Below are 23,651 nucleotides of genomic sequence, written 5' to 3' on the forward strand. Positions count from 1 at the left end.
ATTTTCATTTTAATAAATTTTACTGATAAAAACTGTTAAAATGAGCTCATTAGTATTATTACTTTGACCACCTTGTACAGTAAAATCTTTCATTTTCTTAATTTAGATAAATTCATCTAATGGAAAAAAAATTAAAAACGAAAAATGTCATTTAAGAGAGGATAATGTTAATTTCTCACTAAAAAAAAATAATAATATACCGATAAATAATTTGAATTTTTTTTTCTACCCTCTAAAGTTTTACCAAATCATTGAAGGTATATCTCGTGTAACTTTATCATCAACCAATTTTAATATCGGCCCAGATAAAGGACTAAATTAAAAATTTTAAAGTAATGAAATTAAATTTTAAAAAAAAAAACTTATTTATGATAGTGTATAATGTTCAATATACACATCTATCATGTTAAAACGAGCTTAGCTTAACAAACTTAAAACGTTTGAATTCGATTTGAAGTTTTAACAATGATAATCGTATATTTCTTAGAGTATTAAGTAATTGTTTTCCATTCAAGTTTTGTACTATTATTTTTCATAAGAGTCAGGAGCACTGTGTTAATGAGTATGTTTGCCTCTAAGGGAAGTGGATTGTTAGATCCCAAATAAGTTGGAGAAGGGAATGAAACATTCCTTACAAAGATTTGAAATCCTCTTCCTAGGAGATTGACAGTAATACATAACAGGCAAGAGTAGACAATATCTACTAACAATGAATTTAGACCGTTACAGTTTCGAAAATACATATAGAAGCATACATATTCCACGTTATGAACGCATTTATACTTGTACCATCATGCTAAAAAATCCAAAATATAACGTTACACCCATATAAATTGAAACTTTACTATCTTTTAATTTAAGAAAAATTAGGAACAATGGTCTCCCCCTCCTTTTCCTGTGTAATAAAATTTAATCTACTCCCATCCTGCAAAGGAAACATGTGGTCTGTTTATAATGATTTAGCAAGTGCTTAAAAACGGTTTCTAAATCTTGAAAAGAAAGGTTTTTAAGCACTTGAAAAGTCATTACAGACAGGTGTGTTTTAACGTATCGAACGTAATCAACAGGGAAATGAAAACTGGCTTCAGCATGTATCCATCAACAATTTTTCAGGAGGGGAACCTACAAATCTATACTAATTCTACTTGTCTTTGGCTTTTGAAATGTGCAACAAAAGGCATAAAAGTGAGGACCAGTCCAGACCAGAACTTATGAACTATCACATGGTAAATGCACCACAAAACCAACCAATCATGGACCCTCCTTCATGGGGCTTGACGATCGATTCATGGGGCTTGACGATCGATTCCCGGGGCTTGACAATTGGCTCGTGGGGCTTGAAGATCGGCTCTCTACCGTTTCGGAAGTTGATGGTTTCTGAGGTGCATTTCTCAGGAAGCTTCTAGCATATATCGAACCAAAGACCAAAACCTGAACATGATTTTTGAAAAAAAAAACACACACACACAAGTTGACTTTGAGAACGTCAAAAAGGTCCAATAAAACGTTGACTAAGACGAAGACGAAGGGTTGAAACCATGACTTACAGCTCCAGTACACTGTTCCCAGCTAAGAGGATGAGAAAACCATACACAAGATAGCATGATGCTGACCAACTTCAACCAAAAAAAAAAAAAAGAGAGTATGGTTCAGCATGATAAGAAACATGACAAGTTCATAGGATTTAAGAGCTAACCTGTCTTGTTGTCATTATGGTGGCAAAGGTCAGAGCTCCGAAAGTGCGAATTGTGTAAGAAATAAAAAATTGACTAGCAGTTGCTACCTGGGAGACAAAATTAGTACTGCTCACGATCCACGTATTCGAGCTAAGACTCTTAATAATCAAATGAAACGAGTATGAATGCGAAGACAAACAACTTAAAATCGAACTGGTTACTCACAGTGGAGAGAAATGCTATGTCAAAGAAACAATCCTTGTGAACATAAACAAAATCAATTGCAGGAAGTAGATGGCCTTGTAATATAAGACCTAAATTACAAAGCAAAAGGACTGAAATGAGTATCAATCCAGTAGAAATCAAGGAGCAAAAATGGAACTTTCGCAGTTTATATACTACAGTACTATGCAGGTTAGAAAAGAATAGATTTGATCAATTAAGCCAAATCTCCTTCACAGCAGAGAATTTTGATCTCAGAATGAAATAGTCCGACGTCCAACGGCCTAACATCGCTTCCCCAAGGTCCATTTCCTAGTATACGTGTTGCTTTGGACCCCCATTATCTCATAATCTGAAGGTGAGAGTTCCAATTTTGTGAAACAAGTTCTGATTTTCAATCTTATATGAACGCTCAACGTAACTAATGCTCTTTTCTCCCTCTCCTAAACGTTTTTCTTTTTCCTCTTTTTCATATCATAAGTAGGGCTACGCAATACTCAACTAAACTCATGGAAACACCACTCGTGGCAAAATACGGGGATGACTTGTGGTTAGGGGTGAAAGGTCAACCAAGATCGGATATAGCTGATTTTCGATGAAATCTATTTTAATAGAGCGTATGATGTCGATGGCCCAAGGTAGAGCACTCAATGGGCTAGGGTGGCCCCATTTCGTCTTACCCACCCAAGGGAACTTCGAATACAGGCCTAGCTCATTTGTACAAACAGACTTTTGGGGTGCTAAGATTTAAAGTCGGAGAGGGAAACAGCCCACCTTCCAGCTGTCTAGGTTATCATGAGACATATAGGATTACAATACCATAGGCATAACATCCTTATTCCTAAATCACCCAGGGCACCAAACCCAAAATTTTTACCCTTTTTTACCTCTTGACCACTAGGTAGCCCCATCAAGTTTCTTCTAAACATTCAACCACAGTAAGCAAAATAAGTATCGTCCAAATCAATTGGAATAAATCATTAAAGGACAAAGTGAGTTTTACCAGGTCTATAATAAGAATAGGGACGGACCTGTCAAACTAAGAATGCACGAACACAAAGTTGTATAGAAAATTTGGTTGTGTATGTCCATATTATAGCCTTTGAAAAGTTTATCTTGGAATGTGCTTGTAAAGCCATCAAACCTGTTAAATGCATTGGGTATTAGAAATCTTTTGAAGCCAATAAATACTTTCTGTATGCTTATTTTCTCGAGCGTTACAGTTTTTCATTAGTGTTCTATCATTTTCCATGATAGTTTTAAACGTAAAATGCAAAATTAAAGGAAAAATAATCTATCATCCTTCGACAACAATACAATGAGTTACAAATTATTACCCGAGATAACCAACCATAAGTGAGACACCCCAAACCGTGCTTTCCCTTCCGTTATCGTATGGACTAAGATCAGCTGAAGCCTACAATTGGGGAGAAAAAGTAACGAATCGTCTGTTAATGGATTCAGGGTTTCAGGATTAACAACAGAGAAACAAAAACATAATTCACAAGTATTATAATTGCTCATTCACAATGCAGTTGATCGTAATATCTGATCCACTATATAAGAACCTTCAACACTAGCTGCCATATATGTAGTAAGTGGTTTAATCCATGAGTTAGTACCAAAACCCAAAAGGTCGAGGCAGGATGCGACCAATTCCCATCTCATACAAATTCTTAAAAGAAACCAAAAAAGCTGGTGACAACAACGAGAGCATTACCGGGTAGAGAACAAATATCGAGCAACCCAGGGTCACAAGAACAGCCAGCAAATAATCATGACTCTTATATTTCTTTTGCATAATGATGGTGCCCCACACCTGTATAACAATGGAGACAATTTAAAAAATTAGTCAGTCTAGAATCTAATACCCAATTCAATCAACAAAGATGCCCCTCCACTACAAACTGAAGGAAAATCAAATACTCTCACCATGACAGGTATCATTTTAGCACACTTTGCCAGAGTCTGAACTGGAAAGCTGACATACTTAAGCGCCTATAGAAAACCACAAACGAATCACCAATATGACTGGATAATATATCGACTAACAATGATTAACAATTTAGACAGTAGAAGATGAATATATAGATATACACATTCATATCTAACAAGTCAGATTACCTCGTACTGACACGTGGTTGTCAGTATATTTGTTATCGAAACAAGGCAGTACGTATAAACTGGAGCGACAGGGTCCACTGTCTTTTTACTTGCCTATATATACATCAAGAGAATCAATGGAAACTCCAGAAAAGGAAGTACAATGAATCTAATAGCAATGTTCGAGTCCTTGACATGATAACCAATTGCAGGAAGTATCCAATTATAAGCTCTTACCAGTAGAACACCTGCAGAAACTGCAGAAGTAGTGATACGATTACAAAAAACAAGAAACAAGGAGTGCTTGAAATAATCTTTATGCTCCCCATATGGAACTCTCATGATCTTTTCCTGCAAATCACGGGCAAAGAGAGCTTGAAATCACTTACCAATACAAGTGTCACAAAGGAAAATCAGGCATTAACGTCTGACATAACTATGATATTTATCCCTCAAGGTTTCTGTGTTCATACTCTCTTGTTTTTCTACAAATTTCCCTATTTACATTACTGTTAAAACCAGAATAGATACAGCGAAATCATGCATCAACAACCGATAAAGGCAAAACGAAAGGCGATTGAATGTAAACAATACCCACAAACGGCCAAAATCTTGAGCTAATCTATGAATTAAAACATTCAAAAGCGTTGATTCGATCCAATATCAAACTGAGATGATACCATAAACACAAATTTTCCGACGGATAGATAACAGAAGATTCTACAAGAACAGCGAAAAAGCGAAGAGACAAAAACATGAAAGAATCTTGTAAAAGTAACCTGTAAGACTCCATAGGTGACAAGGGTAGTCATGATTCCAGCTACTGCAACTACCCCTTTCCATAGCTTATGATCTTTCTCGCTAGGTTCGGCCATAACCGAACAATAATTTACTGCTACTTACTTTACTTTATTATCCGATTCTCGACGAACATCGATTCCATTCCTCCAAAATCAAGAGGAACAGCAGCAGAAGAAGAAGAAGAAGAAGAATAAACCCATTACAGCCGTAAAGCTCAGAGATGCAGAGCTGAACCTGTGAGCAAAGTGTCGACGCGGCGAAGAATGGGTAGAGGTTGAAGATGGCCGGTTAATGCAACGGACGAGGATTTCGGATCACAGAGATTCGAGGGGAACTGCGTGTAGGGAAAAAAAGGCCCAAAAAGGTCATTACAGAAAATCGTTTCTCCGGCGTCTTTCTCTCGCTCTGTTATTTGCCTCTATGTTCAATGTTTTTTCTTTTTTTTCCTTTTTTGGGGTTAAAATTTAATAATAATTTTAAAAACTTTTAAATAATTACATTTTTTAAAAATGCCTTTGTGGGACCCATCACTGATCTTCATAATAAAACTGAAACAATACGGTTTTATGGCACGCATTTCCTAGTTTGACCTTTTAATTAATTTTTTTTTTTAATTTAAATAACGATTATAAAATATTATAAACTAATAAATTTCAATTTATATTTAAAATATTATGATCGACCAATTAAAATTAGAGTTATATAGTTAAGACAAACATTTTTAAAAGTCGATTAAATTATAATAAAGCATATAAAACGAACTTATCTTAAAAAATTCAATTTCATTTTTGTACTTTTAAATCGTATTAATTTGGTAGGTTAATTTAATAAGTAAAGAATTAGTGTGGTTTGATATTGGTAGAATTTTAATATTTATAAAAATTTATTATTAAAATTCAACAAATTTCCTTATTTGGAAATGGATAAATTAATTAAAAAATTAAATATATTTAAAATTATAAAGACTAAATCAACAATTTCCAATAAACTTAGGATTAAATATATTTATAAATTATAAAAACTAAAATATATTCTTTCCCCCTTTTAAAATTTTTGAGGGTTTTAATAATATCTTTAAATTTTAAAACAGTTAAAAAAATATATTGAGAATTTAAAAAAAAATCTAAAAAAAATATTAAACTTACCAAAAAAAAATTAAAAAACATTAAAAAATAATTTGGGTTTTCAAAAATTTAATTAAAAAATATATGTACCAAATTTAAAAAATGTTTATAAATTTTCAGGAGTAACTTTAAAAATTTTAATAATAATTTTCGACGTGTCAATAGACAATTTTAAAAAAAATTTAAAGGTTGATTGATAAAGGTAAAAAATATTAATATTAATTTTATAATTTTATATTTATATTTTAAACAATAATCTAAGGTTTTTTTTTTTTTTTTNTTTTTTTTTTTTTTTTTTTTTTCTTCTTAATTAATTTAGCCTATTGTCATTTTAAACTTCGAAGGTTGAGACGTGAATACTGTATTTTTAGCGACAGATCTTCATTGGACAAATGAATGGGCTTCTATCGATTTGAACTGGCTTCTTCAAATGCTTCAAAAATCGGCTTGCAAATGATCTGTTCATCAATTTCGTTGATCTGCTCCATGAAAATGATGCATCTCTTTTCAATTACGAGCTCTGCAGAATTTGAGCACGAAGTGTTTGATAATGCACTACTCTTTCTCGTATAACGACTGATTTCGAGCGTCTACAGCATTGCCGATGAAGAATCAGAATTAGGGCAATCGTCAGAGAAACTGAAGACGCGTGATCTGCAGTGAGAGCAAAACGAATGGTCACGGAATCAGGCGCCAATTCAATAACTATGAAACGAATGATTGCAATTCGGTAAGTGTTTAATCAATTTTCATTATTGGAATTCGCCCTAACAAACAGCGCATTCCGTATTGATACTTGGCGTTGATTCGGATTCTCTTCATTATTTGTTAACTGCGTTACAGGAAGCAAACGAATCGTCGAGGTCTTCAATCCATGGCTATGGATTGGCGGAGAAGGATCGTTAGGTTTTTTCCACAAATTGGACCTAGGCCGATCGGAAATCAAACCATAAAGGACAAGGTAACGTCGTTTCAATATTCTCTAGTTGTTTAACAGTTGAAAGACGAGGTATACGGTGGCGAGCATCGAGATTGACCACGGACTCCAGGTAGAGTAATCAGGCGCCGGAATTGGTGGCGGTGAACTCGATGCGTAAGACTACAAACTCGTAGATGAAACGAAAGCATTTGAAGGTAATAAAAGTTAGTGAAGGATTTCAATGATTATTCTTTTGGATAATAAATAAGAAGAATGGGGAATCTTGCACATGAATTTCTCCATCTAAAAGCAGATCAAAATTATATTTAGATGATATCCAAGCAGAAAACGAACAAAGATATTGAATGCTAGACATAATATTCAGATAACAATGCAAGAAGTTAGAGTTTCTTGTCAATCAAATTAACAAGCCCTGCTCCCACGTTTAATTTTTTTCTTGTTTCTTGTCATTTCCTTCTACTGTGGAAAAAAATTGAAGTTTAGATTGATTAGCATGAGAGGATCGATGAAGTTAACTTTAATGTAATTGAAACTTCAAATCACGTCAATAAGACTACTAAGTCATTTTTTACACTGCCAACTCCAGATATTGATTTGTACAATGGTGGTCATTGAATTTTCTGTCTCTTTGCTGCTAGAATCTGAGTGTTAACATTTGGAGCCATAAGCAAGGCACTGTTGAAGCAAGAACCAGAAGGGCCATTGTTGAAGCTAAACATGGAAGAAGCTGAACAAATTTGAGAAGATCCACGAGACATTTCAGTGTGAAAAAGAGAATGCAGTGGCTTTGGGGAAGGGCTACTGGGTTTTGAAGGAAGGTGTTGATTGATGTTCTTAGTGTTGCAGCCATTCACTAGAAGAGAAGGAATCTTGAAGGCTTGCAATGGCGGAGGATTACGCCATTGGGGAAGCGGTCCAGCAACCAGAAGCGTCTGAAGTAAAGGTCCTGCTTCTGTAACAGCTTGCAGAAGCTTGCCTTTCTGAGGTAACGCTTTTCCCTTTACAAGATCATCAATCACTGCAGAAAATGGATCGGGCTTTTCTGTTTTGGGAGTGTCCACGCCTGTGGCCAGAGGCTGCGGGGCATTATACTCCGTGACATATGGCTGATTTACAAAGCTCATTTTGCATGAATCAGCCATGTTTGCAGTAGAGAAATCTGGTGATGAAACTCCATCAAAGAAAGAATCTGCTGGTGAAGAACCATAAGATTGGTGATTATAAGTTTCATAGAGACTGTTTGATTCTGTGATGCTTGAATTTGCTTTGGTGGGTATGTTGAGAGGACTTTCAGCTTGGAAAAGAAGCAGAGCTGGTAATTCAGTTGCAGTAGTAGTTGGCACAAATTTGCTCATCAGTTTCTGCAGCTGATCTCTTGCTTCGTCTCTTTCTTCATATGCTGCCTGCAGGAGAAGAAGTAAGCTCTTCACTTTCTCTTTGTTCTTTATACTTTCTTCATTTGCTTCCATTTTTAAGGACTCTAGTTCGAAAGTCGTCTGCATGAGTTTCTGCTTCAACTCCTCCACGTTCTGCAAATTCAAACTAGATTTGTCAGTATCAGCAGAACAAAAAATTTCTTCTAAATAGATATATAGAATCCCCATTACAGGCTCATTGACAAGATAAGAGAGAGAAAGAGTGGGTAGATAGTGATACACTATTAGGGAATCAGGTTGGAATTCAAAGTCCGTTGTCAAATAATGCTGCAAATTAGGCACCATAAATCAATCCTTAGGAATAACATAAGGAATTATTCTCATCAATACCGACATATTCTTTTCCATTTGCAACCAAACATGCTTAGATCAAAAAGGTCAGCACACACATGTGAACAGCACAAACACTGTTACTCCCCACCCCTGCTGCTACTTGGAACAAGACAAATAGAGCATTTGTAGTTCTTTTCCCCCGCAACAGAATAGAGAGGGAAAAAAAAAAAACTTGTGTTGTAGGAAATCATTATGGCATCTAAGTTTGATGACCTTAGACGATCATTTTGCGTTGAAAACAGAAAACAGAGTGAGGGAGGGAGAGAGGAAGATCAAACAAACAATGATTGTAAAGTAAAGGCCTTCAAAAATTGAGAAGACCCAGAAGAAGAAATGAACTGAACCAACTGTTAGCACATGAACAGAGAGAGAAAGAGAGAGACCCACCTCCTGAAATCTCCACAAACTGCTCAAGTCCTCCATGGTTTCTCCTGGTTGCTCAAGAGGGAGTGAGAAGGGAGGAAGATATAGGGGGTGTTTAAGAAAGAAAGTTGGACCTTGAGACATTTATAAATTGATGAGAATGATAGGACAGGACAAGCTAGAGAGAGAGAGAGAGAGAGAGAGAGAGAGAGAAATGTTTTTTTTTTTTTTTCCACAAAGTTGCAGAGAAAGGTAGTCGGCGTCAAGAAAGAAAAATAATAGAGAAAAAAAGAAAAGAAAGGAAGAGAGGGTCATGTATAGAAAGAAATGAAAATTCCAAATTCTACGCCCAAGAACAGGGGCGTATTGAATTCCATTATAAACCCCTTCATCTCTGTGCCTACTTCTCTCTCTCTCTTTGCTCAAAAAATGGAAACACTTCTCTCTCTCTCTCTCTCTCTCTCTCTCTCTCTCTCTCTCTCTCACATGCAGGTCAAGCAGTAAAGACCGGTTAGATTTTCCTTGTATAAATTCCCATCCGAAACCCACCTTTCTAGATTATCTCCTTTGAAATTTTATTTCCCTCCCACAGATCTCTCTGTCTCTCTCTATCTACTGTGATATTTTTACGTGTAGAAAGGGGTTGGTACTTGTTAAAGAAATGGGCCCATTAAAAGCCCTTGTTGTCTTCCATTTCTATGGTCCTAGTTCTTTGATACCACTTTAAACTGATTTTATGTCTTGTAGATTTCTATTTCTTTTGTCTCTACAAGAATTTTGAGCAAGAAATTGTGATGCAGATATGTTCTTTGGAAAGGGCTTCTGTAGAAACTCGTTGGTAGAGGTTATATCCACACCAAAATTTACCATATTCGTCTAAAGCTTTTACCAAAATTTACCAAATAACCCAGAAACAGTAACAAAAGCCGCCACAATATCGCCTCCTTCAATTCAACTGCACCACCTCCAGCGACTATGTTTTACGACGAAAGTTACGTAGGTAACAGCAGTGAACGTGAAAGCCAGCGGCAATGAGCGGCAAGCCCTTAAAGTTGGCAGAGGCAGAGTGTGAGAGAATTGGAATCTTTGAGCAAATGGGATGGAAAACGGCGGCTGAAAAGTAAAGGGGTAGGGATTTTTCAAAGCAACACCGTTAACGGTGTCGAGAGAGTTACCCTTTCATCATGCGCCACCTAAACGGCGGAGAAAAAAGTGACGATCCTCCTCGCCTGACAATAGTATCGCTACGACGGGAGAAGGGGATCTCGCACGATACACTGTTTGATGACGACGAGAGAAAATGGATTGAGATAAACTAGTTTAAACAAATCTATTAAGTCTCTAAATTTTTTATCGAACCTTTTTGTCAAAGTTTCTTCTCTTTTTGTCTCACTCACTCTTTTTTTCTTTGTCATAGGTCCGAGATCCACATCTATGAATTGAAAGGTTAAAATGATCAATTCATGTATGTCCTTATGGTGTTTTAGATGATCCACTATCTACTCAATCACATCATGACACTCGTCTTGTCTCGGCCCTCCCATTACTGGTTGGGCCATTACTGTGTCACCAACTTATTTTATTGACACGTGATGTGTCACTCACGACCTACTCTCTTCACGGAAAGATTGTAACATTCTTCTCCACTTAAATTAATCATCGTTTTTTAATGACTTTCTAATCAACGTTTATTTTATGTTACTGTAATATTCTAAAGAGAACATTTGACATTTAAAAAAAATAAAAAATAAAGTGGGATTCTTTGTAATTTTACGTTACATGAGAGAACTGTCCAAAAAAGAGGAGACCAAATTCGCTTTTACCTCCCTAGCTTCCTAACAGCAACGACTTTACCTGTCGACCAATCCATGGAATATCGCAAAAATTATCAAATTTTAAATATATTATATATACACATGGAACCTTATAATATGCATCAATATTAAACTAACCTATGCTTTTTTTTCCCTCCTCATGATCATGACGTGTGTCAAGACGTCAACCACATACGACCTCCCAGTCTAGAAACATAGCGTTACGTATAATAATTTAATTTAAATATTAAATAATATTTGGAAAATATGTCAAAATCATAATAAGTGTGGGATTAGGGGGATTAATTAGCAGAGACGTCTATAGATTTGGAAGGGGATTGTCGTGGACTGCAAATTCACATGGGAAGTTCGGTATGTGTCTGAGAGGGGCCATTGGGAAGTTGACACCTGGACAAAGGTCCAAGCTGGCGTCGTCGTCCTGCATACGTGGCGCTGCGTTTTCTGCATGATTCGGTGAACCTTTTTTTCTCTCTTCACCGTATGATGTGGCACATGCAACTGCCAATTAATCGTGCTACGTACGTGGCTATTTCTAGCTTGCACGTGCCTGCCCCCCTCCAAATTATATATATATATATATTTAATTTAATTTAAATTAATGGTGATAAGTATGAGTTCATCTATGTCCTATTCTAATCCTCACACAACCGTACGGTAAAGATGCTTTTCTTTTCTTACTTTATATTGATGCTTTTTTCTGATATAAATAATTTTTTTTTAATTATCCCATTTGTTTATGTACTTTAAATATTTATGAACATTATGTTTTTTTTTCCTTGCCAATTCTCTTAATTTTAGATTCCGTCTTTTTATTTGTGACGTTCATATGATTTAATAATCCGAACAATCTGCTTCAACCAATTTAAGTTAGCTTTTTTTTGTTCAGGCTTCAACCAACTTGGGTTAGCTTTTTTCCGTTCAAGCACAGTTGAAATTTTTTAAAAAAATTACCATTAAAAAATAATTTTTTTTTCGTTATTTGTACTTTTTTTTTTAAAATTCAATTTTAGAAAAATTAAAAAATATTTAAATATTGTGTGCCGTTAAAAAAAATTTATTTTTTCTTTACCAATTTCCTTAATTTTAGATTTTATTTTTTTTCCTCTTGCAAGAGTGTTCTAAGACCCGATCACTCGAGCAACTGCAGTACCCAACTTGGGTTAGATTTTTTTTTCTCGATTTGATAGAGTTGAATTTTTTAAAAACTAGAAAATTTTAGTTTAGTTCGCACGTTATAACTTTTTTTTGGTAGGTCAACTGGATCAATGAAAAACTATAGTTCACAACCCAATCCAAATCTACTTATAAGGTCGTTAGAATTATTATGAATATTAAACGTTTGTAACAAATCTTCCTAATGAGTTGTTGCTCGTAAATATTAGATATTTAAGTTCTACGAGATTTTAGTTATTAACGCAACATGCATTGTAATATCAAATATTACAAAAAAAAAAAAAACGAACAATCGATCCAACCCGACGCTCTGAAAATTAGATAGCTCGATTTTGAATCTTATTCAAGTCATTCAAGTCACCAANAAAAAAAAAAAAAAAAAAAAAAAAAAAAAAAAAAACAGCCCAATCCACCTATGCTCGTACTCATTCGACATTCCTTTAAATTGAATTTAAGTGAGTTGATGTGACGGGACAATAACTTAAATAAATGTTATAAGCCAAATAAAAAGTTCCCTCATTGAAAAAACTAATATATATTTTTAATTATTAAAAGTGAAATTGATTGGACTTAATTTAATTTAATTTAATTTAATTATTTATCACAAAAATAATTTTCTTATCAATTGTGTTTCCTTTTTCATTTTTAAGCAAACATTCAATTTGATGACCCAACTTAAAAGAAATTGATAATTTGAATCATAATTATTTCTATGAATACTTTTCCTCTTTGTAATATAATATTATTGAGTCATAAATACAATTAAATATTTATTTAAATTTAATTCAATACTAATTGGGGTAAGTTCATAAAGCCACTTTAACACATATGTTCACAATTTTAGCAAAATGATTAAAATAATTTTAAAATTGGAAAAAAAAAACAATGAATAATGATGGGAGTTATTATCTAATCAATTAAAATTTGATGATTACTGATAGAATAATCAAGGGGAAAAGGGTTTTCATTTTTTGAAAGTGTTCAAAAAATGGAAGGAAGATGATTGCGACAAATGGTGGTCATAATTTAACCGACGAAGATATTCCAGCAAAATTCTTGGACGGGAAAATTCACTGGGAATAATCATTTTGGAGGTCGGGTTAATTGGGTTTGTCGAGACGGAAAGTGTTTTTGGCAGGGGAAGGAAGAAGAATTCGACAGGTAAATTTCTGAATACTTTTGAGTTAGGTTGTTATTAGAGTGATTAAAACTTAGAAATGTTGGTTCATAGTTATGATTGCCATGATTATAACCAAAAAGCAACACCCAATGTGCTTGAAAAACTCAATTCTGTGTCATAGGATTCTTAATTCCAGCTACCCAAGTAATCAAACCCCTTCCTGGGCTTTTTGATTGGTCGTTGTTGTTACTGTATTGTTTGCATTTAGATTGGCTGTATAGCAAAGCGGGAGAGTGCCCACTGAGGGGTAATGAATTTTGGGGAGGCAAAGGAATGCCCGCTAAGTGTTTGATAAAAGTTCTCAATGAATTTTTAGTATAGGAGAAGGGTTGTTATTGCCGTTTGTCAATGCGTAGGGGGGTAGCATGGTATAATGTAGTGTATGAAGACTGAGGGCAGAGGGAGAGACGGGTGGTGGTGGTGGTGGGCTGCATATTTTTGTGAATGTCTGTTGTCTGTCTGTCTCTGCATATAAACTAACACGTTCAAAGCTCAAAAAGTCAATACATACTTTCATTCTGCTTTTACGAAATGATTAGATTTGGTGGGTGTCTCGGGAAAATATAAAAGAAAAAGGGAGGAGGGGAGAAAGGGGTAATAAAGAGTGGATATTTTTTAGACATAAAAGCTTGGTGAAGGAGACCACCGAACCGAAAAGACAGATGCAAAAGCAATCAATAGATTAGTGGACACAGAAAGTCAAAAACATCTTTTTTTTTTTTCCTTGGAATAAAATCATGGCCCTTGCAATCATATATTTGAATGCTTAGTATTTGCCAAAGGGGAAATGTTCTTTCCCCTTCATTTATTTCAATCTCCTCCTTCAATTTCTAAGTTTATATCCCATTTCATACTTCAAAAAGCTACAATTATTCCATCGAGTTTATTGTTGTAATGATGTCATTAGTCTTATCTTTGTTAAAAAAACATGATTGATAGTAGTATTCACACGGTTAATTGTAATTGGCATGCATTTATCAGCATAAACATGTTTACACATTCCTTCATTGTTTTTTTTAGTCTTAGACTTTTAGAACTTTAATCTAGTGCTTCAAGTTTGAAAACTCTTAGTTATAAGCTAATAAAAATGAAACATAAAACCATTAATGGTCCATATGTCTTATATCATATCCTGTGCTGTGACTTCTACAACAGAGACTAAGGGAAGAGTTCAAAGATTGAGTGTTTAAATTAAAAGTCACGGACGGAAACAAAAGTTTAAAATGTTCTAGAACAAAAATTAAAAAAAAAGATTCAGTTTATTTGTTTAGAAACCGCATATTTAAATCTTGAACTATTTTTGGTATATATATTAATGAACAGATCTATAGATGTTAAATTGTCCTTTAAAGTGAGGCAGCTATATAATATATTATAGTAATCCTTTTTCTGGTAAAGTCAAAATTATTTACTCTTTGTTTTTTAACCTTTTATGGAGTTCTTTTAAGAGTTAATATATTTTTTAAAAACAAATATTTTACAAAAGACTAGTTCTCAGACTAATCTGCATAAAACAAAGGCAATTTTGACTACCAAACATGCAAGCATGTCAAACAAGAAGCAAAAAGATGAATTTCTTTTCATCTATGTTACTGCAGTGTTGCTTGATTTACAATCTTTGTCTCTTTTCTTGTGGTTAACGAGGAATTAGATGGGTCTGAGGAGTTTTCTGTAATAACAAATGAGTTTCTTAGTACACATTGCTCCCCACTTGAATATAATTTTCGAGAAACAAGTTGATTAGACAACTTTATATCAAGATGAAATCATATCTCAAGTCACAATGTTTCAAGCTAGCATAACTGATAGGCACCCTTTAACAAGAAAATATATATCTATACATGTGCCAGACAATTTGTTGATGATAATATATTTTAAAGAAACTACTTGCTGAGACAATATCTTATTTTAATAAGCAAATTAGATTTCAATTCAGCCGCTTCTGCGTCAGATAGCATAAACTCATTGTTAATTAAAAGTGTTCTTGACGGTGGGTTGGTTGGTAGTATCTAGAAAGAAGTTCAATTGAACGTGGAAAAATCAACCAATAGAAACATAATTCAGTGTCACCAGTCCTGATAAATACCATGTATGGCTCATAACTTTATATTCTTCTGCTTTTCCTCGTTTCTGGTCACTGGAAAAATCATTGTAGATTGTGCTTTTCTGGTATCTGTTGGTGAAAGAGAAAAAAAGTAGTAATAAAGACAGAACAAAAAGATGGTATTGATTCCAAACATTATAACCTTTTCCTTTGTTTATCTGCCGACTAACAATCTAGCACTAGATACTATTGAATCAAATTCACCAACTTATGATGATCAAATATATATTGTGATGCCTTCTAATTAAACGAATCAATCAACCATCTAAATTTACCACACCACAATTCGGTTCCTTTCTCTAAACTCAAATTGAGACCGGGAGAGCACATCCTCATTGGACCCATATTCAATGGGATGTCTGGATTATGTACACGTACCATCAAAGGGGATCGATGCCAAGAGCATCTCTTGCTTGGAAAGTCTTGCTTATAGTATTTAATAGACTTTAGAATCTGAAGACTAATCAAATCTTAGAGAACTGGGATATTTACTTTATAGAGATAGAGAATGTTTCTTCGTTAATGGGAGCTCAAGTCAAGAGGACTGGTGAACAGGACTTTGAGATAAATATTTGTGAATTTAAACTTCTAAGAATAAGTTGTCTACTGGAGATTATACAGATTGGACTAACCTTCAGTTTCTCTTCTTCTTGTGCTGCTTGCCCAATTTTGATTTCCTTTGCTTGAACAAATGTAGGTACAGTTTCAAGAAAAATAGTGGGTAGACAAAAAGCAGAACCTGAACAACGATATTAGATTTGAGGATAAGTTTTACATCTGGAGTGGTCTCATTTTCAGGTAAAAAGAATAATTTCCTAGAATGATCTCCCGAGTGTTTGAACATACCTTGATGGCATTGTAATAGCTGAAGGGAAGTTTACCGAAGGCATCTGCATAGAGGTTGTTCTTTATCATAAAAGGAATTGCTTGGTACATGAGCCACACTGCACAAATGCTTCTAATAAGTTTACCCATGAACTTTTCCTTGATAAAATAGAACATTAGTTTTTTGTTCTGTGAATCACTCACAGTAAACTATACAAGTAAAAACATAATCTTGGTAATGAGAAGAGGGGATGTTCAGCTCATGGTTTCGATTAGTACGGGAAGCTCGGGTTATATACCGGTATTTAGATTGCATAGAGGAATTAAATCTAGAAACCAAGGTTTATGTAGCATATATTTCGTTCCTTGGCTTGTGATTCTGAAAATATATGGTTTCTGATTGTATTTAAGAAGCTTGGGTTTATATAGCTAGTAGAAAAGATAGCACACCTTTGCCCAGCTCCACAAACACCTATACAAACCCAACCTGTGAACTAAGCACTCCCTTGGATATCAAGTTATAGAAATCAAGATAAATTGGATACTGTGTACTCACTTTCACCAATTGTCACTCCAATTGGATAGAGAATTATGAAGGCAGTGTACCTAGGAGAAACAATAACACAAATTTAAGTATTATAAGTATTTTTCTAATTTTGAGTACATGAAGAACTTTGGAAGAACATTCCGGCAGTACCTAAGATATGTAAGCCAAAATAGGCCAACTCCCAAGCAATTCAAAGCATGATGAGAATATCTGATGACCTGAATCCATTTCATCACAGTAAAAATCCAGAAACCCAATTGAAAAACAAATCTTAAAGGAAAAAGGAAAGAATTTACCTCAGATAAGCTCCAAGCCAGGAAAGTGATGAAAACAGAAGGCAACTGTTGAACCTGTCAAACAAAAAGAAAGAATTATGAAGAACTCCAACAAGGATAAAAAAAAAAATGCAGCAAAATGAGGAGAGAAACCTCGTGAAGTTGACGAACAACTGCAACCAGAAAATGAACCCTCCCGCCCCATTGCATTAGAGGAAGCAACACTCCAGTTGGTACCAAGCCTGAAATTTAAAGGGGAAAACACTACATTATCAAAATTTAGATATCAAACAAGACAATGATACCAAAGGTCGTTTAAATTACCAATAGCTCCATGAATAATTTCCAAGAATGCAGCAGTTTGCAGGAAACCTTTGAAGAAAAAGGAAAGCTTTCAACATTTTCTATCAGATTCTACAAACTTTTCAAGGAACCAAAGAAATGGCTTGAAACTTACAGATAAGTTCTCCCACAGAAGAGTAAGCACCACTAGTAGATTTGGTGGCTACAAAACTGTCTAGAAGTCTGTAAAGAGAAATCGTCCTGCCAACAAGAAACACAGATCCGTGGTGACAAAAAAAAAAAAAAAAAAAAAAATTAAAAGATAAGGCGAGAAAAATGGGACATACCAGCCAAAAGCTTGGAGGGAGTTGTAAGTTAGCAGATAGAAGTTCGATAGGCGAGACATTCTGTTGTCGGCAGCTTGAACAGTAACCTCCGTCGAATGAAAATGGAAATAGAAATAGAAAGTCGATAAATTTCAATGGGGGATTTGAGTTGGAATTAATGTGGGTTTTGTTTTGATAATTTCTGGGCTAGAAAGTCGATAAATTCCCAGACTTTCTTGGTGATTATTCATTCATTTATTCATTCATTCATTTATTCATTTATTCATTCATTTGTTCATTCATTTATTCATTCATTCATTTATTCATTTATTCATTCATTTGTTCATTCATTTATTCATCCAATGGCTTAACAAAGCACATTAAAGTCGAGACATTTTTACTAGACGTTCATCATGAGATTTGGGTAAAATTTTATCCGATGGCCAACAGATTTGAATGATATAAGATTTTGTTGTGTAGGATTCATCCGACGGTTTAGATCCCATCATCTATCAATCAACGCTGGCTATCCCATCAGAAATTAGTAAAACCCAGCCGCCCGTTTCCCCGTTGAGCTCTGGAGGGCGTGAAGGTCCGTCTGAGTACTCATTTATGTGTTTGCCTCTGCCCTATTCTGGCGCATGGGCTGCCCAGAGGTACTCTCTCTCTCTATCTCTCTCTTGCCCGATGGAAATCCCAGCCCCAACTTTTTCTCCCCCTTATGAATGTGGCTGAGAATAATCGGCTCTTGTAGAAGTGATTACTATCACATCCTGCACCAATTGCGTCAAGCATCAAAGTGTGGCAAACTGTTGTGGCCCAAAAGGAGATATATACCGTAAAATGTAAGACACGTTGAGCATAAAGTTACATAGGGAATCAATTTTATTCACCAAAATTGGATACGTTGACCCAATGCTCCATTGAGGGCTACTAGTGTTTGCTATTGCTCTTGTGTTGCATTAACATTTTTCACATGGATGACTTCTAGGTCCTCCTTGAATGTCGTGTCTAATCGATCTGAACACTTCTTAGTCTAACATAAAGGTTCGAGTGACGACACCAATCTCGTTGGTGGCTAATCGAGCGGGGAAAGGTCGGAGTTTGATTGCAAGTGGCTTTTTGGTGAGCTAAAGCTATAGTCAACCCATCTAGAGCTAGCAAAGCTCTGTAAGAAGTAGCATTGTTTGTGTAAAAGTCAAACCCCACCGCTATGAGATATTGTCCGTTTTGTCCATTACATATGGTCGTCAGCCTTACGGTTTTAACACACGTTTACTAGGGAGAGGTTTCCACACACATATAAGGAAGATTTGTTTCTCTCTCCAACCGATGTGGAATCTCACATTTCACCCCCTTAGGGACCCAGCGTCCTTGTTGACACACCACATGGTGTCTCGCTCTCATGTCATTTTGTAACAGCCCAAGCCCACCAGCCCATCGTTAGCAGTTTTTATCCGTCTTGATCCATTACATATAACCTGCAGCCTCATGGTTTTAAAACGCGTCTATTAGAGAGATGTTTCCACATTCTTATAATGAATGTTTCGTTCCCCTCTCCCACCGATGAGCGATCTTACAACTCGATGTCCACATTGACGGGTTATAAAAATTAACTCACAACATCAATTAATATTTTTTTCTATTTAATAAATTTGAGGAGGATGATAGGATACTATTTGCCATTATATCATAATTATTTTTCTTTTGACAAAATGTAGGAGAGATGGCTTTTGGAAGGACATCAAGTGTATCATACTGTTGAATATGCTCTTCCACTTATCAAAATTTCGTGAAAATTGTAAGTCATTCCCTATCCTATCTCTTACTTCTTCTCCATTTGAAGATTAGGTGAGGTTTGATCTTTATATTTGAAACAGTTAGATACAAAAACCGTTCTTATCGTATGCTTTAGATTATAACGGTTTTAGCATACGATAAGAACGNAACTAAAAAAAAAAAAAAAAAGTGGACGAAATCAAAGTTTTAAAACCACTCGAACTAAATTATAATTATCTTTAGATTATAAGAATGTTATAAATTTGTAATTTAAAGGATAGGATTGATTCGATAATAACATTAATGGAACTCTACTACTAAGAAGATATAACTTAGACTCGGTTAATAAAAATTACGTTATACAAGTGAATTTTTGAAAGTTTTAAGCAATGTTCTGTTTGAATTTGGACTGATCTCCCTGTTTCTCTGTTGTTATAAACTTCATTGCTTATCCAGAGAAGATTTAAACAAGCAGCCATTAAAACACCTAAAGATCATCACAGCCAACAAGAAGGAAATGGATATAAATCCATTATTTTCTTGTTCAACAAAAACACAGTTAAACATAAACTCCTTACAATATGCATTACTGAACTACATCACAAAAACTTAGACAACAACAACTACATATACACAAAATTCAATAGAAAAAATTCTGATTAGCTTGAGCAAGGCGTGGCCTCCCGTTATGATCATCATACCCAGAGAAAATTAGCTTACTCTCTTCCTCCTCCATCTTCCACGAAGAATCCCCACAGTAATACTCCCATGAAGGAGGATTCAAAGCAGGGCAAGAATAGTTGCAGTCTTGGTTTATAATCAACCCCTCATGATCATCACACATATCAATATCTTTCCATATATCATCCATTGAGTATCCATTTGGGTCACCCACTCCTTGATTTTCCTCCCCCTTCTTCTTGTTTGATGATGAAGCCGAGATTTCAGACCCCCCTGAGTCAAAGAACTTCACTGGTCCAGAAGAAGAAGAACAAGAAGAAGAGGAGGAGGAGGAAGATGAAGAACACAAAGCCCTTCTCTTCTCCTGTGCCTTCTTCCTCATATGGGTTCTCCAGTAGTTCTTGATTTCGTTATCTGTGCGGCCTGGTAATTTGCGAGCAATCTTGGACCATCTGAAATGAACAAAAGTGTTAAGAGATAAAGAATAAGGAAGGGGAGTGAAAGGGTATGGTGTTTTAGAGACCTGTTTCCCCATTTGGCGTGAAGTTCAAGCACGAGTCGTTCTTCTTGAGTACTCATCTTGCCTCTTTTGAGACCAGGATGAAGGTAATTAACCCATCTCAGCCTGCAACTTTTGCCTGTTCTGTTAAGTCCTACAAATCCAAACCCAAATCCCAAATCCCAAATCCCCAAAGAGGTGTTAAAACAGAGGCTTTCACAACAACAACAAATCATGAGTTTAGCCTACCTAGGAACTGTCTCCCGCCACCTTCAAACCTGAAACTTTGGCAATGAAATCCCATCTTCGATCGCCAAACAAGCCCACAAAGCAAATCAGTTGGATGTCCTCTTGCTCTGTCCATGGACCCTTTCTGATTCCCTGTCCCTCTTCCATTTTTCTTCTCTCACCAACTCATGGAGATTTTAATGGATTCTACCAATATTTATAGCATCCAAATACTAACCAAGTGATGTAGTGGCAGGGCCAGGGCCTCCATTGGGGGTGGGTTTTAGTGATAAGCAACCTTGTGCATATGATGTAAGCCATTATCGCCAAAATAATCAATGCTGGCGATTGATATGTCGATGTAGCTTTCAAAAACGCCTCCTCCTTTAAACCCAAGGGTCGATGAACTCTTCCTGTCTTTAGTGTATTGTATATACATATTTTAATCGTTTTCAACAAACCGCACTATGGGGATTTTGGTTGATAAAAAATTATGAAAACCCACGTCGGGATCTGTTGGAATTTCAAATAATGTGGTGATTGGGACAACTGGAGGAAGAGGAAGGCAGGCAGGCAAAGTGTTCGACAAAATGCCCCAGAGAGTTCCAATGTGGACAATGTTAGTGTCTGCAGTAGAAGAAAGTTAGAAGCTGGTCAGTGGCATCCCTTTCTGAAAATGCGTGTCAAAATCATTTGTAATTCGAAAAGACATCATCTAAATTCCACCAACAACAGCAAGAGAGGAGACTAGGAACCCAATTTGTAGCGAGATTTGATCAAACAAGCTGCCCAAGAAGATGCCTCCAAATCATGTTAGCTCCAAATCAAAATTTGCAGCCCTGTTCTTAGTTAGTAATTTTATAGTTAGATTTTGTTGAAGGATTAAGAAAACGTTGATGAAATTATAGGGTACACACAAAAAGATGGGGAAATGGTAGAATTCCATCGAAACCCCACTAAAAATAAGACACTGATTTCGCCCAAAAATCCTATCCATACCCTTATCTTATCATATTAACTTCCATCTCAATCTTGTCACTCCCACCACAAAATGAAGCATCCCACCATTTTAGTACTAATAGTACTAAAAACAACTTTTATCTATATATATATATATATATATATCAACTTCTATTTATTAATGTCAGATCCTACATCGGTTGGAAAGAGGAATGAAGCACGTTGGGTAAGGGTGCGGAAACCTCTCCCTATCCGTTAAAACCATAAACAATATTTGCTAGGAATGGGTTTGAGTTGTTACAAATGGTATCAAAGCAAGATATTGGGCAGTGTGCCAGAGAGGACGCTCACCCTCAAGGGAGGTGGATTGTGAAATCCCACATCGGTTGGAGAGGGGAACAAAACATTCCTTATAAAGGTGTGTAAACATCTCCCTATCAGTTAACATCGTGCACAATATTTTTTAATGGTGGGTTTGGGCTGTTACAAGTGGTATCAAAGCCAGACATCGGGCGGTGTGCCAATGAGGACGTTGGTCCTCAAGGGAGGTGTATTGTGAGATCCCACATCGGTTGGAGAGGGAAACAAAACATTCATTTATAAGGGTGTGGAAACCTCTCCCGGAATTAGAACCATGGACAATATTTGTTAGCGGTGGACTTGGGCTGTCACAAATGGTATCAAAGCCCGACATAGAGCGATGTACCAGTGAGGATGTTGGCCCCAAGGTTGGTAGATTGTGAGATCCCACATCAATTGGAGAGGAGAACGAAACATTCCTTAAGGGTGTGAAAATCTCTCCCTAACAAACGCGTTTTAAAACCGTGAAGCTAAGACTGACGACGATACGTAACGAGTTTGGGTTGGTACCATCTTGATGTAAAAAAGGATATTGAAAAAATAAAATAAAAAGAGTTTGGGTTGGTAAAATGAGATGACAGCACTATGAAAACATATGATAAGGTGGAAGTGGAATATGGTATCACCTAAATTCAAATACAAACAAAAGGGCCAATAAAAATTTAATATTATTTGTAAGAAAATTAATAATAATAATAATAATAAAATAATAATGTGGGTGGCTATAAATATTATTATATTGCCTTTTTTGTCCTTCAATTCTTCCATTCTATGACCTTTTAAGTGCCAACATTTTTTTTCCAAAAAAAGAAGAGATAAACCACTTGTGACGTGGAAATCACCACTTTCAACCTTCCCCATTTATTATTATTATTATTATTATTATTATTATTATTATTATTATTATTATTATTATTAATTTCATTTGATTCGAGTAACTTTTTGGATTCGTTGTCTAATTCATAAAAACATTTTTAAAAGTCGATCATCAAAATTATAATTAATATTTTTAAAATTCTCTTATTTTCTAAAAAATTATAATATTACTTTTAATTCTAAAAAAAAAATTAAATATAAATATTTTTGTTTTTGGTTATTATAGTTTATTCCCTCTGATTTACTTTACTTTATAATCTAAATATATATTCTCCCAAATTAAATTAAATAGAAATACTTTTAATTCACTCACTTTATTGACATTGTCATCATTTTCAATTTCTGCTGCTAAATATTCTTACATTAACCGAAGTCAATTTAACATATGCTTTGTAATTATTTTAACCTTTAATAATTTTAACAATATAATTTTAATAAAAACAATTATTATTATTATTATTATTATTATTATTATTTTAAATTAAAAGTTTTGGAAATTTTGATTTTTAGATTTATTATTGTTCTTATATTTTTTTAATTTTTTATTTATGAGATCCCATATCAGCTGAAGTTTCCATTTGAAGGACGTGAAAACCTCTCTATAGAAGACGTGACGACGATACTAATAAGTTAAAACGAACAATACTTACTAGCAATTGGCTTGAGTTGTTACACTGTGTAGAATCCGATTGGTCGAATCAATAAGATATAAGATAGAGTTGT

General features: G+C 35.0%; 4 protein-coding genes and 1 long non-coding RNA gene across 10 annotated transcripts; 1 reads left to right on the forward strand and 4 right to left on the reverse strand.

Moving 5' to 3' along the window:
• Positions 1–813: 813 nt before the first annotated feature.
• LOC111794458 (UDP-galactose/UDP-glucose transporter 5B) lies at positions 814–5,240 on the reverse strand. The gene is made up of 11 exons (XM_023676487.1): positions 4,781–5,240; positions 4,239–4,352; positions 4,023–4,115; positions 3,831–3,896; positions 3,619–3,717; positions 3,236–3,315; positions 2,930–3,042; positions 1,902–1,990; positions 1,697–1,783; positions 1,548–1,616; positions 814–1,431 (listed from the first exon to the last, which is right to left on the reverse strand). Exons 1-11 carry the CDS (start codon positions 4,874–4,876, stop codon positions 1,252–1,254), a joined length of 1,086 nt encoding a protein of 361 aa, XP_023532255.1. The 5' UTR covers positions 4,877–5,240; the 3' UTR covers positions 814–1,251.
• A 2,234-nt stretch (positions 5,241–7,474) lies between these two features.
• Positions 7,475–9,762, reverse strand: LOC111795055. The gene is made up of 2 exons (XM_023677287.1): positions 9,023–9,762; positions 7,475–8,395 (listed from the first exon to the last, which is right to left on the reverse strand). The coding sequence occupies exons 1-2, from the start codon at positions 9,140–9,142 to the stop codon at positions 7,475–7,477; spliced, it is 1,041 nt and encodes a 346-aa protein (XP_023533055.1). The 5' UTR covers positions 9,143–9,762.
• A 3,166-nt stretch (positions 9,763–12,928) lies between these two features.
• Positions 12,929–23,651, forward strand: LOC111794528. 5 transcript variants are annotated; one of them, XR_002815098.1, is made up of 5 exons: positions 12,929–13,167; positions 15,988–16,088; positions 18,026–18,201; positions 19,267–19,346; positions 23,482–23,651. It is a non-coding gene; the product is annotated as an uncharacterized LOC111794528 (long non-coding RNA). The 5 variants fall into 5 exon arrangements; XR_002815096.1 differs by having other exon boundaries at positions 23,494–23,650; XR_002815099.1 differs by lacking the exon at positions 23,482–23,651 and adding an exon at positions 21,881–21,996.
• Positions 14,913–18,016, reverse strand: LOC111794491 (very-long-chain (3R)-3-hydroxyacyl-CoA dehydratase 2). The gene is made up of 10 exons (XM_023676530.1): positions 17,567–18,016; positions 17,395–17,480; positions 17,262–17,309; positions 17,091–17,179; positions 16,959–17,012; positions 16,813–16,880; positions 16,672–16,721; positions 16,137–16,234; positions 15,923–16,029; positions 14,913–15,359 (listed from the first exon to the last, which is right to left on the reverse strand). The coding sequence occupies exons 1-9, from the start codon at positions 17,623–17,625 to the stop codon at positions 15,925–15,927; spliced, it is 657 nt and encodes a 218-aa protein (XP_023532298.1). The 5' UTR covers positions 17,626–18,016; the 3' UTR covers positions 14,913–15,359; positions 15,923–15,924.
• Positions 19,749–21,814, reverse strand: LOC111794481 (transcription factor MYB59-like). 2 transcript variants are annotated; one of them, XM_023676514.1, is made up of 3 exons: positions 20,783–21,814; positions 20,529–20,658; positions 19,749–20,457 (listed from the first exon to the last, which is right to left on the reverse strand). In XM_023676514.1, exons 1-3 carry the CDS (start codon positions 20,898–20,900, stop codon positions 19,965–19,967), a joined length of 741 nt encoding a protein of 246 aa, XP_023532282.1. In that variant the 5' UTR covers positions 20,901–21,814; the 3' UTR covers positions 19,749–19,964. The 2 variants fall into 2 exon arrangements, with proteins under 2 accessions (XP_023532282.1, XP_023532283.1); XM_023676515.1 differs by having other exon boundaries at positions 20,754–21,814.

This window comes from Cucurbita pepo, chromosome LG05 (assembly GCF_002806865.2).
Source record: "Cucurbita pepo subsp. pepo cultivar mu-cu-16 chromosome LG05, ASM280686v2, whole genome shotgun sequence".
In the NCBI taxonomy this organism is placed as follows: domain Eukaryota; kingdom Viridiplantae; phylum Streptophyta; class Magnoliopsida; order Cucurbitales; family Cucurbitaceae; genus Cucurbita; species Cucurbita pepo.

What these genes read in the sequence shown, in the direction of transcription:
- LOC111794491 (XM_023676530.1), bottom strand. Translation starts at nt 17,625, where the DNA reads ATGTCTCGCCTATCGAACTTCTATCTGCTAACTTACAACTCCCTCCAA. An exon ending in TTCTGTGGGAGAACTTATCT is followed by an intron (nt 17,310 to 17,394) that starts GTAAGTTTCAAG and finishes TTTTCTTCAAAG; the next exon opens with GTTTCCTGCAAACTGCTGCA. An exon ending in TTGTTCGTCAACTTCACGAG is followed by an intron (nt 17,013 to 17,090) that starts GTTTCTCTCCTC and finishes TTTGTTTGACAG; the next exon opens with GTTCAACAGTTGCCTTCTGT.
- LOC111794458 (XM_023676487.1), bottom strand. Translation starts at nt 4,876, where the DNA reads ATGGCCGAACCTAGCGAGAAAGATCATAAGCTATGGAAAGGGGTAGTT. An exon ending in CTAAAATGATACCTGTCATG is followed by an intron (nt 3,718 to 3,830) that starts GTGAGAGTATTT and finishes ATTGTTATACAG; the next exon opens with GTGTGGGGCACCATCATTAT. An exon ending in ACATAGCATTTCTCTCCACT is followed by an intron (nt 1,784 to 1,901) that starts GTGAGTAACCAG and finishes TTTGTCTCCCAG; the next exon opens with GTAGCAACTGCTAGTCAATT.
- LOC111795055 (XM_023677287.1), bottom strand. Translation starts at nt 9,142, where the DNA reads ATGTCTCAAGGTCCAACTTTCTTTCTTAAACACCCCCTATATCTTCCT. An exon ending in GTTTGTGGAGATTTCAGGAG is followed by an intron (nt 8,396 to 9,022) that starts GTGGGTCTCTCT and finishes TTGAATTTGCAG; the next exon opens with AACGTGGAGGAGTTGAAGCA.
- LOC111794481 (XM_023676514.1), bottom strand. Translation starts at nt 20,900, where the DNA reads ATGGAAGAGGGACAGGGAATCAGAAAGGGTCCATGGACAGAGCAAGAG. An exon ending in TTTCATTGCCAAAGTTTCAG is followed by an intron (nt 20,659 to 20,782) that starts GTTTGAAGGTGG and finishes TTGGATTTGTAG; the next exon opens with GACTTAACAGAACAGGCAAA. An exon ending in CACGCCAAATGGGGAAACAG is followed by an intron (nt 20,458 to 20,528) that starts GTCTCTAAAACA and finishes TGTTCATTTCAG; the next exon opens with ATGGTCCAAGATTGCTCGCA.